Source organism: Rhinolophus ferrumequinum, chromosome 10 (assembly GCF_004115265.2).
Source record: "Rhinolophus ferrumequinum isolate MPI-CBG mRhiFer1 chromosome 10, mRhiFer1_v1.p, whole genome shotgun sequence".
Taxonomy (NCBI): domain Eukaryota; kingdom Metazoa; phylum Chordata; class Mammalia; order Chiroptera; family Rhinolophidae; genus Rhinolophus; species Rhinolophus ferrumequinum.
Window position 1 is genome coordinate 73,586,434 of NC_046293.1, and position 16,500 is coordinate 73,602,933.

General features: G+C 36.4%; 1 protein-coding gene across 9 annotated transcripts in view; it reads right to left on the reverse strand.

The window, feature by feature from the left end:
- PPP1R12A (protein phosphatase 1 regulatory subunit 12A) overlaps positions 1-15,212 on the reverse strand; it is a 140,414-nt gene extending 125,202 nt beyond the window's left edge. For 3 of the 9 annotated variants that reach the window (XM_033116703.1, XM_033116701.1, XM_033116709.1), the window contains exon 1: positions 14,490-14,925. In XM_033116703.1, the coding sequence (XP_032972594.1) occupies positions 14,490-14,726 (237 nt within the window). In that variant the 5' untranslated portion in view covers positions 14,727-14,925. Of the gene's footprint in view, positions 1-14,489 lie in introns of all 9 variants that reach the window. The other 6 variants (XM_033116705.1, XM_033116704.1, XM_033116702.1 and 3 more) reach the window with 5 other exon arrangements.
- Between the last annotated feature and the right edge of the window lie 1,288 nt (positions 15,213-16,500).

Below are 16,500 nucleotides of genomic sequence, written 5' to 3' on the forward strand. Positions count from 1 at the left end.
CAGGTTCCTTGAGTGGCCAAAGACTAAAAGTCATTAATTATGTCATTGTCTCTACATTTAATCCTTAATACATTAATGCAAGTAACCATTTCGACATTATTCTCCATTTGAGATTCATCTTCACCATTTTTTTCTCTGCTTGTTGTAAAAGATCCAAAGATGCCATAATTCAAAGTATGCTGTATTTTCTTCCCAGACATAACTAATCACTGTTAATAAAGTGGGATAATTTCCCCAGATATTTTTTCTATACAATTTGCCTCCAAATTGAATCATACCATATATATTACATTGCAACTAACTTTTTGACACTTAAGTGGTTTTTGAAAAAGAACAATTTATATACTATCAGTCTATTTCATACATAAAACAAGCAAACACATTACCACCACCCCCCACCTCAAGACTGGCTTTAAATGTCAAGGTGGGTTGAAAAGACAAGATGATACCATGTTAATTTTGAGTTAAAGTTTAATATATAATAACCATTTCCTGTTTCATCTAAGCCGAAACAAGTCTAATTATGAAACAAGTCTAATTACACTTGCTCAAGATCAAAATAAACCACACTTTTTTGTACAACTGCTACTTTCCTCATTAACTGTACAACTTTAAAAAACATTAAAATATGCAAAAAAGTCGCAAATAAAGTAACTCTTGTAACATTTCGGGCAAAAACAGAAAAAAAAATTAAAATATACTCGGTAAAAGAAAAATATATATCAAGGTATAAGTTTCTTAGTTATAATTAACATTTTATCTTTACTTCCCCTGAAGACATTTCGTAAATTTAAATTCTCTGTTCAATTCTTAGCAAAAACCCAACATGCTCTGAGAAAATGTACTCTCACCTCTTATTTTAACCTATGACCTTATATTCACACTGCATTATTTCAGGCAATAAAAGCTGTTTGGATTGTTACTACTACCACCCCTTTATTCCTCTCCAACAGGCCTGTGCTCCACCCCTCCCCCACACCTCTAAAAAAACACTCTCACCCACACTATCATAAAGGTAAATTTGGCTTGACTTAGAAGTTCTTAAGTAATTCTTCTGAACTGAAAAGTACAGGGAGAAAAAAAACCCCACAAAATTTTGCATGGATTCTTATTTGACAGTTCACCAAAACCCTAAAAGAATCTAACCGTCTTTATGTTTTCTATTTGGTATTCACACTACCAGAGAACCACAAAGGCCTAAGAAAAGATGTTAAGTCGAAGACAAAACAAAACAAAAAACACCTCCAAATAAGATTTTGACCTATTATTTCTAGTTTGGCAACCCCTCCTGTATGCTGGCTCAACATCCTGTACATGCTTTAGCATACATTTTACACTTGACTGTAATTTCTTGTTTACTGTCTGTCTCCCTCATTTTCATTCAAATATACTCCACCCCTAAGCTATATTATATAGTAAGTACATGAAGTGTTTACTGAGTGAATACATGCTGTGAAAAGCACCTCCATTCACCTAGTTGTCCAAACCAGGAACACAGTGCACACCCATCTCTGACTCTTACTCCCTCAGGCCAATCCAGTTCCAATACCTACTACCAATTCTACTTCTTAAATATGTCTTGAGTACATCTACTATTTTCTAACTCCACTGCCACTAAGCTAGTTTATCTCTTAGCTACTCAACTTCCTAAACTAGTCTGCCTGTCTCCAGTCTTGTCCTGAAATGCACTGAAAAGATGCATTCTCTGCGCTAAAGCCAAAGTGATTTTTTCTTAAAGAGAAAATTCGACTGTCCCATTTAACTTGATTAAAATCCTTCAACATTTCTGTTCAGGTCTTTGCATATGCTATTCCCTCTCTCTGAAATAGTTTGCCATACTCTTCCCTCCCTCACAACCTGGGATAACTGTTGTTACTCATCACTCAGCATCTCAAACATCAACTCTCTCCTCCCCAAATCTAAGTGAAATGTGCTTCATAAACTTCCATAGCACTCTGTACTACCACCATTACATATCACTGCATGTAACTGCCATAAATGTGTAACTGCCTGTACAGTTATTTATATACCCTAGTACACTGCAAGCTGTGTTAGGGCAGGAATGTCTGGCTGTCTTCTCTGCCATCATAACTACAGTGACAAATACCAAGCCTAGGATGGGTTTGGGGGATGGGCAGATTAATACAGCCTCTGCCAGTGCCTCAATTTTTAGTAGTGAACACACATCAACACGTAAGTAATTTCATTCTTTAAATATAATAGCTTATTGACATATATAATTCACACATCATACAATAACTAATTTAAAGTGTACAATTAGAAGGGTTTTTAGTATATTCAGAATTCTGCAACCATCACTACAATCAATTTTAAAACATTTTTATCACCCTAAAAAGGAATGTTACTTCCATTAACTGTCACTTTCCACTTCCCCTCAACATCTCCACCCTTTCACAACGATTAATCTATCTTCTATGTCTACAGATTTGCCTATTTTAAACATTTTCCTAGAAACAGAATCATACAGTATGTGGTCTTTTGTGACTGGCCTTCTTTACTTAGCATATCGTCTTCAAGATTCATCGATGCCGTAGCAAGTATCAGTACTTTGTTTCTTGTTATTGCCCAATAATATTCCACTGATTCCAGTAACAAAATATACATTTTACTTATCCATTCATTAGTTGATAGACTAATTTGTGTTGTTTCCATTTTTTGGTCTATTATTAATAATGCTTCTATAAACATTAATGTACGCATTTTTGTGTAGATGTTTTCAATTCTCATGAACATATTCTCTAGTCACCTAGAAATAGAACTGCTGGGTTATATGCTTTGAAAGTGGTTGCACCATTTTACATCACCACCAGTAGTGTACAAGGGTCCTAATTTCCCCATACCATAATCAATACTTGCTATCTGTTGCTTTTATTATAGTCATTCTAGTGCATGTAGAAATGTTCCTCACTACGATTTTGATTTGCACTTCCCTGACAGTTAAGTAATTTCATTTTACTATAAACTCCATGAGGGGAATGTTGATATCTGTTTGCTTTGAAATATATCCCCCAGTACTTAATAGTATATAGCACAGAGTAAGCCTTTAATTCTGTTATATGACTATATAAAAGCTAGTATGAACCTAGGAGTATTTCTTTTTCAGGTGTAATGGAAGTTATTGACTGTACGTGGGAAGTGAAGGAGAAAACCGAAGATTACCCTGAAATTTTAGTTTGATAAATAGAAGAGTGATGATAGCAAATATAAGATGTGGATTATATAAAAAGAAGAGATCACATAGAAAGGAAACAGTTGAAACTGTAAGAATGAATGATATTGAAAAGAAAAAAATAGAGACATACAACAACCTTGAAACATTCTTCTTCAAGAAAAGAAAAGAAATAGATCAAAAAGGGAAACTGAACAGAGAAATTCAGAGGATAAAGAAAGAGGGAGCAGGGCTCAAAATATCTGTGAAGTTACCTATAACTTAAACGTAAGTTTCTCAGGGACGTCTTTTCTGACATTCTAAGTTAAGTCCACCTAATACAAACTTTCATCCCACCCAAACTTCTATTCTGACATTTACTAAAATTGTAATTACTTGTTCATACTGCCACTTACACTAAATTATACACCATATGCAGGCAGGGACCATTGCTTTTAGAGATTAGCACAGTGCCAGGCATACTGTAAATAATGATTCATAGATTTGTTGCATGAATGAGTTAATCACTAACTTAAATGAATAGCACCAGATTATCTAGAAAATACTGTTTAATATATTAAAAAACTATTATTTTATTAAATACACACACAGTGACACAGTAAAACAGACTGCCCTATGAGAGACTTAGAGAAGGAAGATGACATCATCACATTATGAATATAACAAATGTGTCTTCAGGACTACTTTCAAGGTTAATCTTCTATACTAGATATACTACGGAGAGACGACTGAAAATGTATTTTGCATAAGTAAGCATTAAAACAGCATGCTATTTTGAGCAAAACATATAAAATTGCAGGTGAAATTTCTAAGACACAATCCTAGCAAAACAATGTCACGAGTGAGCAAAGATGTACATAGTATATAATATTCATCATATAAAAAGAATTTGAAAATATACTAAATATTCATCACCGGACAACTAGGAAAATAAATTTTCCTAGTAGAAATCAAACAGTAGAATCAATATTAATCAACACAGAAATGTTTCTAAAAATGTGTAATTTAAAATACAGATTATAAACCAGAAAATTAAGTATAATTATAGAAAATTATATATTAGAGGTAGATAAACGGAGTTTGCCAAAGTTTTAAATGGGGCTACCTCCAGGCCTGAAAATTTGATTTGCATTTAATTTCTTGTCTTACATTTTTCTTTGATGTTTTAATTACTTAAATAATTGTTTTTCTTAAATTTTTATTTGAGATAAAATACATATAGAACAGTAATAAACTTGAAAGTCAGCCATGTTTAAAAATAAAATGAAGATAGGGAAGACAAAAAGCAAGAGTAAAAGGCATTGAAGGCTTAATGATTACGTAAGGCATTTTCATGTACAACATAAGAAATAAAAACGCTGAGATCAGTAGTTTAAAGACATTTTACTGTAAAAGGTGACGGTTGGACGAGTTAAACAGCAATAGACTTTTTGAAAGGGAAAAACCTTGAACATGAGGCGAAGTTTTTATGCAAATTGTTCCATGTACTTGGAAAGGATATAGAAAATTGCTGAACATGTCATCTGTTCTAATCTTTTTAAGAAAAACTATGCTAATTAACATTTTAGAGTAAACAATAGTTCTTGACAAAATAGTCTCATGATCTGGCAACAAGGGCATCAAATTCTTTTGTGGAAATCACAAACATTCACAAAAAAATAAACAAAAAACAAAACAGGTTCAAATTACTAGCTATAACTTTGATTTGTTTCATGCAAAATCTAGAACACAAATGAGAGTACAGTATGTTAATCATAAAGAAACTAAAGCATATGAAGTCCAAATAAGAGTTAACTAAAATCCAAGATGGCCTTTTTATGATCATGTTCCAACGAGGAGTAAGCTTTTTAGAAAATACCTAATCACTGAGAGTATTTATTTATTACCCACAATCTACCTATCCTTCAAACTTGTCTCCAAATAACTATCATTTTCAAAATGTAAAAACTCGCTTGAAAGAAAACAAAAAAACTCAAAGGTAAGGATATTCAAAAGAATGTTCTCAAGCTCAAGTTGGAATAGAAGACTTCCAGAAATGTTCGAAGCAAAAGTATAAATATTGAAATAAGTTTATAACCATTGAATATTCACACTAATTTCACCTGTGTCCCCTAACCAGGTAAGGGGAATTCAATTCTGACGGCAAATAAATGTACGGGGGGGGAGGGGCAAAAAAATGTATACACATGACTTGTATTCATCTTTTGTTATCAGTATATATTGAGTATTACAATTTTAACAGTTTTTTCCTTTCTTAAAATGTGTATACATTTCTTTGTCACTCTCTGTATATACTTTAGTATTTTGAATACAAAATAAAGGTAATTGGGGGTCTGGGAGTGTGTGTTTTAACAGTTAATCCAGGAAAATACACTTTCCCACGTGGCTAACTTCTAAGAGGGTATCAATTAATGTCTCATAAAATTTCTCCCTTGCAGTTATGCAAGGGAGAAAATATCATAACCGTACGATATTCTGCTTAGAGAACATATGTTAAATAACAAAAAATGTAATTTCAGCTCAAATATGGGTTAGTAATCAAGTTAAAGTAATGCTTTTTAATCAGTGAGGCTCTCCCTGCAGAATATCACACACAATGTATATAATGTATTTAAATAGATTACTAAAAAGGTGACAGCTGAGGAATGCCTCATTTCTTTCTATGGTTTCTACTGAATGTCATTTCAGAAATGCCTATATAACACATGACAATGTGGAATGTCTCCACCCATGAAAGAACATTCAAGTCGAGCAGGCACACTTAGGGCAGTAACACAGAGCTCAAGTTTGTCTTTTTATGGTTAGCCAGCACAATAATGAAAAGATAAACAACCAAAATACTAATAAGGTCAGAAAATACTGACATACAGGGATCCACAGTGAAAATATTATTTAGAAAAAAAGTGACTAAAATTGTTAGAAAACATCAATTAGTTTCTAATGCCAGTATACTAGGGATTCCTTTTCTAAACAAACATCCAATAATTTGTTTAAAGAAATTCATTTTTAACAAGTTAACATAAACTGAGCATAATTCTACTTGTATTGATAATCAGGAATATATTTCATTTCAAAAATAAATGTAAGATCCTGCTAAACTTTGATGCAATAATGGGTGCCTTTACATTATAAGTATTATAAAAACTATTGGTATAAACTTTTTTATTAGAACAGTTTTAATGTTTGTTAACTCTGTTATATTTACCCACACAAACTGTGATAATTCTGTTTTCTAAGAACTCTGCCCTTCACAAGATTAGTCTACATTGTGTTCATTTTTTTAATCAACACACATTTACTGTACATCTGCTTTAAAAAAACGCAGATACCAAAGGGGATTTAAAGAAAAATGAATCAAAGTCCCTACTTGAAGCAATTCACTATTTTGTCTGGAGATAAGATATACGAACAATAGCACATAGTGTGTAAGTGCCAAACTTGGGGTTTAAACAGTAAGTTAGAGAATCATTGTGTGCCCCAGTGCTCAAGCAAGCCCACACTTTGTGCTCTGAGCTGTTCCTTAATGTAAATAAGCTGGCAAATACATTCCAGAGGAAGATTACATGTGCACAGGCTTATAGAAGTATAAATATGAAACCAGTGGTACCTAAAGAAAGGTTTCACCAATCTTCTGAATCTTTTCAGGTAAATTCCTTTTTGCTCCTTACTGAGTAATCAGGGGCTGGGCATTTGCACCCTGATAATCTAGCATGCCACACCACCTGCACTCTCATAGCCTACCCAAAAGGAGGACATAGTTATGAAATCTGTTCACCCTCAATTACTCTCTCTATTTGCATAAAAGAGCATCAAAAAAATCTGTTGTCAATACAGCAATGTTATAGACTGATATGAGTCCCCGCTCTCCTTTATTCAGACATATCCATATCCTATGTCCTTAAAATATTCTTTTTCTTTATGAAATGATGATAGAGGGTGATCAGCTTGTTTGTTTTTAATGCCTTAAATATGGTAAAATAAAAATTAGGCTATCCTCTTTTAGTCATCAAAATTTTTTTAAATTTGTTGGTCCATGAAATGTAAAATTCTGGGAATCGATGATTTGATGGGCAACAAGCAAATCACATTTCAAATGGTGCTCTCACTTATTACTAATGAGAAAAAAAAAATTCTATTGCCTTTTCCAAGTTAAGAACCAAAACATAATTTGGCTAAATTTTGCAAAATGATTTAGGGAATGGAATATTCTTATAACTTGGCTATTCCTGCTAAAAAAAAGGCTTCCACTTAAAATCAAACGTGACTAACATTAAAAAGTTTGTTTTACTAATTCAGGAGTTAATTCAAGTATCTTTATTTGCATTTCATGTAATGTCTCAAGTCCTATTTATGAATACCAATAATCACTGCACAGAAAGTAAATTGCAGGAGATTAAGCTAAATGGTAATAATAAACTGGAGATTGTTTTTCTTTCTTTCTTTCGATCTTTCTTTTACTATCACTGATAGGAGTTTACTAAAATGTATCTCTTTTCATTAAAAGAGGTAAGAATGTGTACGTATAAAACATTTACTATAAATGAGTATATAAAAATGCCTAAAACAATATAAATTGTTATTAGGATAAAGGTAAATCAAGATGTTTAAAGATTAAACTCTATGTCCCCCCAAAAGAAGAGTTTTTGTTGCTGTTGTAACTTCCTTTGCAATTTCCCAAAGCACATGATCAAATATTTTGCATATAATGGTTAGTAAAACACAATGTTCACAGTTATTAAAATTTAGGACAGATTCTGAGATTAATTTAGATATAGTACCACTGCTTTTCAATTACCATAGAAAGTTCTTAAAGTGTTGGCTACATAAAACAAAAGTACCATAGATGAAGGAAAAATTACATATATGTATGTTTCGTTTGATATTCTGCTGACTAACGGGAAACCTCCAACTACTAATCAACAACCATAACGACTGGAAGATTTAAGAATACAAACTTCATCAGTTAAAAGAAGACCACCAGCATAGTGTTAAGTCTGGGCTTTGGAACCAGATCAACCTAAGTTAGAACCCAGCTCTGACGCTTATTATCTTAGTAACCTTGATCAAGAGAAAAGGGGCATTGTGAGAATTAAATGAGATACTGGTTGCAAAGGCACCTCCCGTAGTGTTTCACATATAACAAATCCGCAGCAAATGTTCACCAGCCAACTCCACTCCTCAATAAAAGCCTGTGATAAGTCGTGGTTACTACATATTTAACCCCAACTTAAATAAACACAAAATGACTGTTGGAGATCTTCAACCTTTCAAAGATTTACGCGTATACCAAAAGGCCAAAACTCCATCCTTTCAACATGATTATGGAACCCTACAAACTTTCGAAAGAAAAGTGGGACAAAAATGGCAATTTTTTGCAGGCAGAGGTGCAATGAAAATAGCAATTTGGGAAGTGTCAAGAAGTAACATGTTACAGCAGTAACAGAACAATATTTTTTTAAATGCCTGCCCCAAAAGGTTCCTAAATAGTTATATATTAAAAATTATCTAACTAGATTTTCTTAAAGCACAACTACTTTTCTTATGTGAAGAGTATTTGTAAATATGGTAACAAATGGATGATGAAAAAAAAATTTCCTCTATTCCATCTAGTGCTTCTACCTGGCTACACTAGAAAATGCTCAGTCACAGCGTGCAATCACACTGCAGTTGAGGCACATGAAAGATGGTCTTGGTTGTGACACTTCAAAGTCAGACCACAAAACTGTTGCCAGGAAGCACAAAGGCAGCAAGTGCAGAAAAGGCATTATAACGGCAGCAGTGTGGGCACTGATGCCCTACCAGCACACCCCATATACGGCGAGGGTTGTCCATTTATTTGCAGGAAATGAGGAGCCAGTACAGGGTTCGAAGTTGTGTTTGTTTGCTTAGGTGGGGGGTTTTAAAACATGAATTTAGAATGATTTCAACAAAAAATTTTAAGAGCCATCAGCATAAAGTATAATAGTTTTCTAACAAGAAAATTATGTAGAGAAAATAATTTAAACTGCATTCTTTCAAACACAGATTTTAATATTATTTATTAATATTCTTCCAAGTTCTTAACATCCCCCACCAAAAAAAGGGTAAACAATTATAAACTTTATATTTAGTTATAAATAGATGTCTCATATATACCAATTACACTATTGTTTAACAAGAGCCTCAGTGTCAGCTGCTTCCAGTCTCTTTTCCTTCTGGTTGGAAAACACTTTTAAGTAGCCCTATTAGAAAACTTTTAAAAAAGAGTTACATTTCAGATTACAATTCAGTGAAAACGGATTGGTTGAGAAGATTAAGCACTTAAGAAAAGACTGCACAAAAGTATTCCTTTTACTGACAAGGGGGGAGTTACATATTTTTACAAAGAAGCTTCAAATGGCTCCCTTAGAAATTGATAAAACTTGTATTTTAAGGGCAAAAGGATTTAATACAAACTTATCTGCAAGTATGTCTGTGTTCAAAAGTAAAAGGAAGACTTTAGTGTTTTAAAATTATAATCACACAGAACACAGATCTAATTCTATTTTGTATTCCTCTATAAGACCTAGTTCAGACCCTTATAAAGAAGGTAGCAAATTAATGACTCAACTAAATCACTTAACTAAATCACTTTTTCTATCACTTAACCAAGACCTAAACTGGTTTAGGATTTTTTAATAGGAAGGAGGTTAATATTAAGGTTTTTTTTTAAATCACAAGATACTTAAAAAAAAAAAAAAGAAAGAAAGAAAAAGTACAGACGATCCACAACAAAGTTTTTCATTTCTTTATAAACATAAAAGTTCTACTATGTGTGAGAACAGTAAGTATCTGGATGTGAAGGTTTTAAAGATTCATCTCATAACATACAAACAACAGTAAAACTTCACATCTATGATACAAGCAAAAGATACAATTCAATAAATCTCTAGTGAGCACCTTCTATGCTCTGGAAATACCAAAATGTGAAAGTCTGGTCCTTAGAATCACCAGGCAAGACAAACTTACAAACACTATGCAGTAAGAACCCTCTTAATAGCAGCAGAGAGGCCAAGTGTAACTTACAGTGAGCCCTCGGAGGACAGTGTCTCTCCAGAGCCATAGTATTACACGAACTCAAAAGACAGAAAGATCCTTTCTGGCTGGCAACTGGGTTGAACCCTGAAGAACTAGGATTTTGACAGGCAAAGGAGAAGGAGAATACTCTAGCGGCGGAAAAAGCACGTTCAAAGGCATGGAAATAAAAAAATAAAGCGTAAAGGACGTAACACAATGGAGACGCACCAGGTATAAGCTAAACGGCGAAACACTTTAAATGTGAATTTAAGGAGAGGAGTGACACAAAATGACATTGTTAAAAGATTAATCTGATAGCAATATGAATGCTGGATTGGACCAGGGAGAGGAGAGGTGGGGAAAGCAATTAGCTATTACTATACACCAGGGATAAAAATAATAAAGGTATGAACTAAGTTGATAGTGAGAGTGGCAAAGAAAAGAATTGATGCAAAGGCAATTTTGACGAAGACTGACTGAATATATGTAAACAAGGGGATGAGAAAACAATTAAAATGTTTAAAGCTTGATTTAGAAATTAATGACATCATTAACAGAAACAGAGGCATCAATGAGAAGAGTAGGCTTGGTGAAGAATGATAAGTTTCATTTTCAGGTTGAAGTGATAAAAGTAGATTATAAAACTTAATTACAATTATGAAAATCCATGTTTGAACAAGGTCCTTTGAGGAAATCACAATGGTAAATAAATGTAAATACAGTACAGTAGTTGCTAATTCTATGGCAATGGGGGTGACCTCTATTTACTATATTACAACTAAAAGATATATTTTAAAATATAAAATCACAATATATGAATAAACATTTCATTTTAAATCAATACTTCATCATCAGTAGAAAAATGGAAATGAGGGATTGGAGCTCCGCAGAAATGCGAGAACTGGAAATTGACTTGGAATTCACTGGCACAGAGGAAGCAGATTAAGATTTTAAGGTAAAATTGAAAGGCCAAACTAAAAACTATTGGAGATCTCAGTCCTGCATTGTATGCACATCAGTATTGCTAAGAATCAGCAATAAAACATTATATAGCAAGCTCTAGTACTACTCTCCTAAAATCTTTATAAACTGAAATACAGATGACACAGTATAAAACTCTACCAGGTAGCTCTATAATATCAGAGTTGATTATCACCCAATGTAAAAATGAAATTCTACTGTAGACCTCAGTTCTAGAAAAATCAGATATTTCTATCATAATGTCCATACATTTTCCAGCTATGGGAGTGTGTGTGTGTGTGTGTGTGTGTGTGTGTGTGTGTGTAAGCTATTCTAGAGGACAGGATAGGAAAGTTGATAAGAAACACTACTTTTTCTCCTATATGGGAGACATAACTGGGGGTGCCAGAAATATGTATACACATGACTTGCATTCATCTTTTGTTATCGGTATATATATTATTACAATTTTAATACAGTTTTTTCCTTTCTTAAAATGTGTACATTTTTTTGGCACCCTCTGTATTTCTATACAAAAAGAAGAGCTGCAAACTGATTATCTTTTGACTTCTTGTGACAGCACATTTAACCAATTAAGAAATAAACTTGTGAACATTAAGACACTTATATTAAAACTGAGAGTAAAACATTAGACTAACATTTGTGTACTGTGAAGTCTCTAAGAAACTTTTCTCCTGATAGTGAAATTTAGAATACTTGATCAAAACCAAAAAAAAGGAAATGAATATTCTAAAAGACTAACCAATAATTAATCTAAGAAAAACATTTTAGGTATCCTATGATCTTTCGAGGTTAAATAACAAAATACAAAACAAAACATCTATTTAAAGACTACAAAACAAATCAGGGGTCAACTTTACATTTTTATAATTTAAGTATTTAAAACAAGCAGCATTCAAGAGATTCCTTAAAAGCCTAACATTTTCTTGCGATTCTTTTTAAAAGAGTTTTATTTATCACCTTTCACTATCTGTTGTCCTGAATTTGCTTCAGGCAAACTCCTTGTGCTAGCAATCACTACGGGGAAAAAAGTACAAGTATTTAATAAAAGAAATGAGAGTGGAGAAAACACAATAAAAATTTTAATACTTAATATTTTAAAGACTTTGACTTCACTGATTTAAGGAATGGGCAGACAAACTACAAAAAGATATTATGCATCAATGTGGAAACTTATGTTTAAGCCCTTGTCAGTTAAAACAAAATACCAAATAAAGACTACACACCTATATAATGCCAAACTAACCACTGAATTCAGTTAATCAGGAAGATACTGATAAGTCTGATAATTCTTGCAACATGTCCAAATTGAGAGGAAGGAAAGAAAAAACCTTTAAGAAGCCTGTTATATGTATTTTCTCTTCCTACCTAAAACAATAATATTAAGGGTTGGGAATTTTCCTCTTCCTCCAAGCCCAGTACAATTGGGTTCCTCCACAACAGTAATAAGTTTAAATTTCTATTTGACAATTTTAATAAAACATATTGATGTAAACCATTATCCAATTGTATCCTGACCTCAAGCGTATAACTGTCTTTCAAAATCACATGTGTAAATCACACTTGAAAGAAATTTGAAAAGATTCAACTTATATAATTACATTATCATTTTTAATCCAAAACTTACTTTCATTCTCAACATCATGTTTTTAGAATCTAGAGTTATGTTATGCTTTAAAATAAACCTCAGCCAAAAAAAAAGCTTGATACACATTACAGACTGTACATTAATGGAACAGATAAAGATATAAAGACGATGATGCTATATTTTTACTGGGCGCCACATTCTAAATTCCAGATTTGTCCTGCAATTTGTCAGTCATTTCAGTTCATCCAGTCAACTTTGTAAACAAAGGCTATAAGCCAAGTTTGATATGAGAATTCAATTAACCAAAACTTAAAGTGATCTTCATTCCCTAAACAGGAAGCAGTAAAAAGAAAAATGCCACTACACACCTCTCTTTTAAAAAGTGAGCAAGGTGATGTGTATAAAATACAGTCTTAAGTTTCAACCTCCCAAACAAATTTTTGTTTAATATTAATCAAAATAAAGCTGCAATCTTCTACATATAACGAATTTGAGATAGTGTACAAGTCTTTTCATTGTAAGGGGAAGCTTTGCTGTAAAGTCGTTTTCTAGTAAATTCCAAGTGCCCACTAAGAAAATGGAAAGTCTATGTCTTGTCACCTATTACCATCACTTAAAAATTGCTTTTTATGCAGAATTCTACGCGGTTGTGTTGCTTTTGGCCTGTTAAAGGCAAAGGAACATTATCTCTGGATTGCCAATAGTTTCTCCTTATTTGGCTAACATTGAGAGATCCCAATCGGACTACTATAAAACTTTAACATGCACAAAGCATCCATTTTGAGAAAAGTTTGTGACCAGCTTTCTTTTTTCCCACCCCCAAAAGAAAAATCAGAGCCTGGTAACCGTCTTTGAAAAGACTGCCCCGTGTTTATTCTTCTCTTTCTAACCCCAGTGCACACCCAGGACCTGGGGCTCAAGGATCTCTGACACTGCGGCAAACTCTTCTCCTACTTTAAGAGACTCTTCACTCCTTCCCGCTCCCGCGGGGGGCAAGCCCTTGTGAACGTTTCCTTACCCCATCCCCTCCCTTTTAGCCGGTGCAGATCAGCTAATTACACCCCATTTTACCCTCCCCAGTGACCAAGAGCAATAAAGAAGAAAACAGGAAATCGTTCGCTCAGGGCACTCGGCTTAGGGCTCTTGATTACTATCATCATCACCATCATCATCATCACCAACATTGTCATTTGTAATCAAGTCCTAAAGACAACAACAAATCCAATGCCCACATATCAGCCAAAGACGTCCATCTGCCCAAGCGTCCCTAATGCCCCTTGTTGGTCGTTTTCTTCAGCATCTCCCGTCCTCCCAGTATATCACTGACATGGGGGCCCAGGCACAACCACCCACCCCACAACCCTCCCGGTTTCGACCCCAAATCCCAGACGCATGTCCACATATGGCCCTGGAGCCCCAAGCCGACCACAGTCCCTTTTCCCCTCTGCCCCGGAAATCAGCCGGTTCCCAACTCCACCACCAAATGGTCTGAAGGGGGCCTCGAGCCCCAGCGCTCTTCCTCCACCAGTTCTCTCCCTCCTTCCCTCCCTCCAACGCGAGCAGCCGCCCCCTCACCCCGCAGTAGGGAGTCTCCTGCCGCCCCCAGCCTCAGGGAGCCCAGAGCAGAGGGGAGGCCCCGGCGCGAGGCCGATGAGGACCCGCACGGGCAGAGAGCAGGCGGCGGGGCGCACAGACCTGGTGCAAGGCAGTGAGTCCGTCCACATTGGCGTAATTGATGTCGGCGCCGCGATGCAGCAGCTTGAGGACCTCGTCCGTGTCGCCGCTGGAACAAGCAGCCAGGAAGACGGCGCCATCGTCGAACTTCACCTTGGTCTTCTGGCGCTTCACCACAGGAGGCTCGAGGTCCGTCTCGGAGCCGATCCAGCGCTTCAGCTGCTCGTTCCGCTTCTGCTTCGCGTCCGCCATCTTCATCCCCTCTCCTGCCGCCGGGTCTTCTTATCACGAGGGGGGGAAGGGGGAGGCGGAGAGGGAAGCGAGGGGAGGCAGGGGGTGTGTGACTGTTTCTATGAGTGCGGGCCGGAGGAGGGCTGGGAACCGGGAGGAGACGCTCGAGACTTCCAGTATCCCACAGAGCACTGGGGCGGCGCGCCCGGCAGAGCGGACCTCCCTTTCTACCACCGAAGCCCTCCCGCCCCCAGCCGGCCACCCGTCACCCGCGGCCAATCTAACGTAACTTCGCGAGATCCGGACAGGGAGGCGCCCTTCGGCCAGTGCGCATGCGTCCTAGGCCTGCGCCCGGCCCAGGAAGAGCGCTGCCGCGAACTGTGGTGGGGGCGGCCGGGCCACCGGAGGGAAGCGGGTGTGGTCCAGTCCGCCCGGGCTGCGGGGCCTGGGACCAACCTGTATGGGCGGAGACAGGGAAGGGAGGTTGTCCTTCCCCGCTGAGGGTTCCTGAGGTTCCGGAGGCCAACAGTCGGGCTGTGAGGCGGCTCTCTCCGGGGCAGTCCCGTCTCCGGGGTAGTCTCAGCTCTGCCGAGCCGTTTGCTCAGGGAGGATTTTCCTATTGGCTGCGTTATTTGAATAGAATGGAGGATAGGTTGTGAATTAGGCGTTTGTGATTTCTCTAAGGAACTCGGACGAACGCTCTTTTAAAAGTGGGGTTTGTGTACCCGAAGGGCTTTGGTGCTAGCCAGATCTGGGCCGATGTGGCCGCCTGGTGACAAGGGTTGACCTGCGGTAATTGTGATTTCCTCCCAACCTCCACTGTAGAAACGTCTTTCCTCTTACGCTTGTTTTGTTGTTGTTGTTGTGGCTTTGTTTAGTTTTTTTCTCTACGCGTGTTTTGGGTCCTCTTCCCTTTCCTTCAGCACTTGAAGCCTGTCGGGTACTACCCATTAGCTTAGTTCAGCGTTGTTAGTGGTTCTGACCTTTTAAGGGATTTCTGGTTCCTGCTTCATCGCTTTCTAAGGATGAGTAAAGACCCAGCAGCTTCTAGAGTTCAAAAGGAATGTTAATATTACGCAATTAATTCAACCGGTGTTGAATACATACTGTGAGCCAGTCATTGTTCTAGCTAGGCACTGTTGATAGGATGAGAACAATGACATAGTTAAACCACCTTTGAGGTCACGTGTTCAAAAAACGTTGTAATTTATAGTAATAAAAAAGGCTTTAATTTTGTCTCGATGACACGACGCTTCCCCCCCACACACACGATTAGTAACAAATACTAATGTCTTTTGAGCCATCTATTTGTAATCACCAACTGATATTCTAAACGTTCCACCATTTTCATCCACTATTTTTCAGTAATAAATACAAGGGTACCATTGAATGGAACTTGAGGGATCACCTAGACTGAGTCCCCAAAGAATTAATTTTTTACTCAGCAGCAGGATTAGGAGTCCTTCAACAAATATTATATGCACCTGTAATGGGTCAAGCATTGTTCTAAATGCTGCAGATACAGCAATGAACAATTAAGCTTTTTCTTATTCTTCAGTAGACTACATTGCAAGCTATCATGTTAAGAAATAAAATGACAGTAGACTAGGAAACCACTTGCCTGTAAGACTGAATTTTCTGAACTGCAATTACTAGGATAGTAATAGAACCTAAGTTAGGGTAAAAATATTTCCTCTGAAAATGTAGAAATAGAAAGTGTGACGTGCGTAAAATGCACCAATGGTAATATCAGACCTTTGAATAATGATGGTGTTAGGTGGTGGTGAATTCTGTCAGCACT